Here is a 2146-nt window from a genome sequence, read left to right as displayed (position 1 = left end):
AAAAAAAAAAAAAAAAAAAAAAAAAACCTACAAATGAAAGTCTAGACTAAACATGGCGATCCTAATTTTAAGATTTTCTATAATCAGGCTCAGCACCTATAGCTAAGTGGTTAGGATGCTGGCCACCCAGGCCTGCCAAACAACAATGACAACTGCAACAAAAAAATAGCTGCACATTGTAGCAGGCTCTTGTAGTCCTAGCTACTTTGGAGGCTTAGGCAAGAGAATTACTTAAGCCCAAGAGTTAAAGGTTGCTGTGAGCTGTGAAACCACAGTACTCTAATGAGGGCGACACAGTGAGACTCTGTCTCAAAAAAAAAAAAATTCTCTATAATTAGATACTTTCTAATCTTATGATTATTTAATAATTTTATAATACTATAAATTTTGTAAAAAGAAAGTCAAGAGGTACCTAACTGATATTGTAACATCAGAAGTGATCGAAAGGAAATCAAATGTATACAGAAGACCAAGGAAAGCTATTTTCTAGCTGACATTTGTTGAGTGCTGACTATAGACCAAGCACTGAACTAAGAACTTTAGTGCACTACCTCCTTTACTTCTCATAACCTTTAAGGAGGTTCTGTTAAGTCATATGGTTGATAAATATAGGAATCATAATTCAAATCCTGGTGATCTTCAATATAACCTATCTCTTGCAACTTATAAATCTCCATAATGCCACAATTTTGTAATACAATATAAATCTCCATAATGCCACAATTTTACAATACAATTTGAATACAATTATACTTTAATATATTAATTTAAAATTATATATATAATTATGTACATGTTATGCTTGGGCATGAATGCTGTTACTAAATGACACAAGCCTTGTAGCATGGTAGGCTCAGCAGTAAATAGAGATCAGCAAGTGGGGAATCCTACTGCCCTGGTAGGTACAGCCCACATCCTGAACGAAGAAAGTGAATTGCCAATATTTTAAAACCATTAACTGAACTTCTACATACAAAATGAAGCATCAGAGATAAAACAATAAATCACACGTTCTTCTTATTTATCTCCTCTATGATGAGATTTTTTTTTTTTGAGACAGAGCCTCAAGCTATCCGCCTGGGTAGAGTGCCGTGGCATCACAGCTCACAGTAACCTCCAACTCCTGGGCTCAAGTGAGTCTCCTGCCTCAGCCTCCCAAGTAGCTGGGACTACAGGCGCCCGCCACAACGCCTGACCATTTTTTGGTTGCAGCCATCATTGTTGTTTGGCGGGCAGGGCTGGGGATTCGAACCCGCCATCTTAGGTGTATGTGGCTGGCGCCTTAGCCTCTTGAGCCACAGGCGCCAAGCCTATGATGAGATTTTTAAATATTTGTAAACCCTTTTTCATAGCAAAACTACAGGTTCTTAGCGTCAATAGCCAGCTTCCCAAAAGTGCACTATCTAATGGAAGAAAAACAAAAATTTAAACGTCATCACCCTTAGTGTCCACAAGGGACTAGTTCCAGGACAACCTGCAGATACCAAAATCTCTGATATAAAATGGTATGGTATTTGCATCTAACCAATGCACATCCTTCCATATGCTTTAAATCATTTCTAGATTACTTATAATACCTAATATAATGTAAATGCTATGTAAAGCGTTGTAGCAGAATATTACTTAGAGAATAATAACATGAAAAATATCTGTACATATTTAGTACAGACATAATTTTTCTTATAAATATTTTTTATCCCAGTTGGTTGACTCCATGGATACGGAACCCACAGATACAGAGAACTAACTGTACATTAATTCTAGAGAAATCTTCATAGCAATAAAATCTCCCTAATTTAACTTTATTTCCAAAAATTTATTGAGTTAGAACAAAAAAATACAGTACAACTTTACCTGTAAGACATTGTCTCCGTCTGCATCTAAGGGAGCTTGAACTAATTTAATGTTGAACACACTATGGGAACGGCTGGACTCACGATTCAAATGGGTATTAGCAATACGTCTCTTTTTCTGGCCTGTGACAACAGAGAAATCGTTGATCAAATCTGAACTCAATCATTTCATTACACATGCTTTCTTTCTTTCTTTTTTTTTGAGACAGAGCCTCAAGCTGTCCCCCTGGGTAGAGTGCTGTGGCATCACAGTTCACAGCAACCTCCAACTCCTGGGCTCAAGCAAGTCTCCT

General features: G+C 37.0%; 1 protein-coding gene across 1 annotated transcript in view; it reads right to left on the bottom strand.

The window, feature by feature from the left end:
• The window catches only part of KIF23 (kinesin family member 23), a 39387-nt gene that overhangs the window by 18488 nt on the left and 18753 nt on the right, over positions 1-2146 (bottom strand). The window contains exons 10-11 of the mRNA XM_023510012.1: positions 1855-1976; positions 892-916 (exon numbers count right to left, since the gene is read on the bottom strand). Of these exons, the coding sequence (XP_023365780.1) occupies positions 892-916; positions 1855-1976 (147 nt within the window). The remainder of the gene's footprint in view (positions 1-891; positions 917-1854; positions 1977-2146) is intronic.

This window comes from Otolemur garnettii, unplaced genomic scaffold, assembly GCF_000181295.1.
Source record: "Otolemur garnettii isolate 467f Iridium unplaced genomic scaffold, OtoGar3 scaffold00011, whole genome shotgun sequence".
In the NCBI taxonomy this organism is placed as follows: Eukaryota; Metazoa; Chordata; class Mammalia; order Primates; family Galagidae; genus Otolemur; species Otolemur garnettii.
This window is presented reverse-complemented; position numbering and strand designations above follow the sequence as displayed.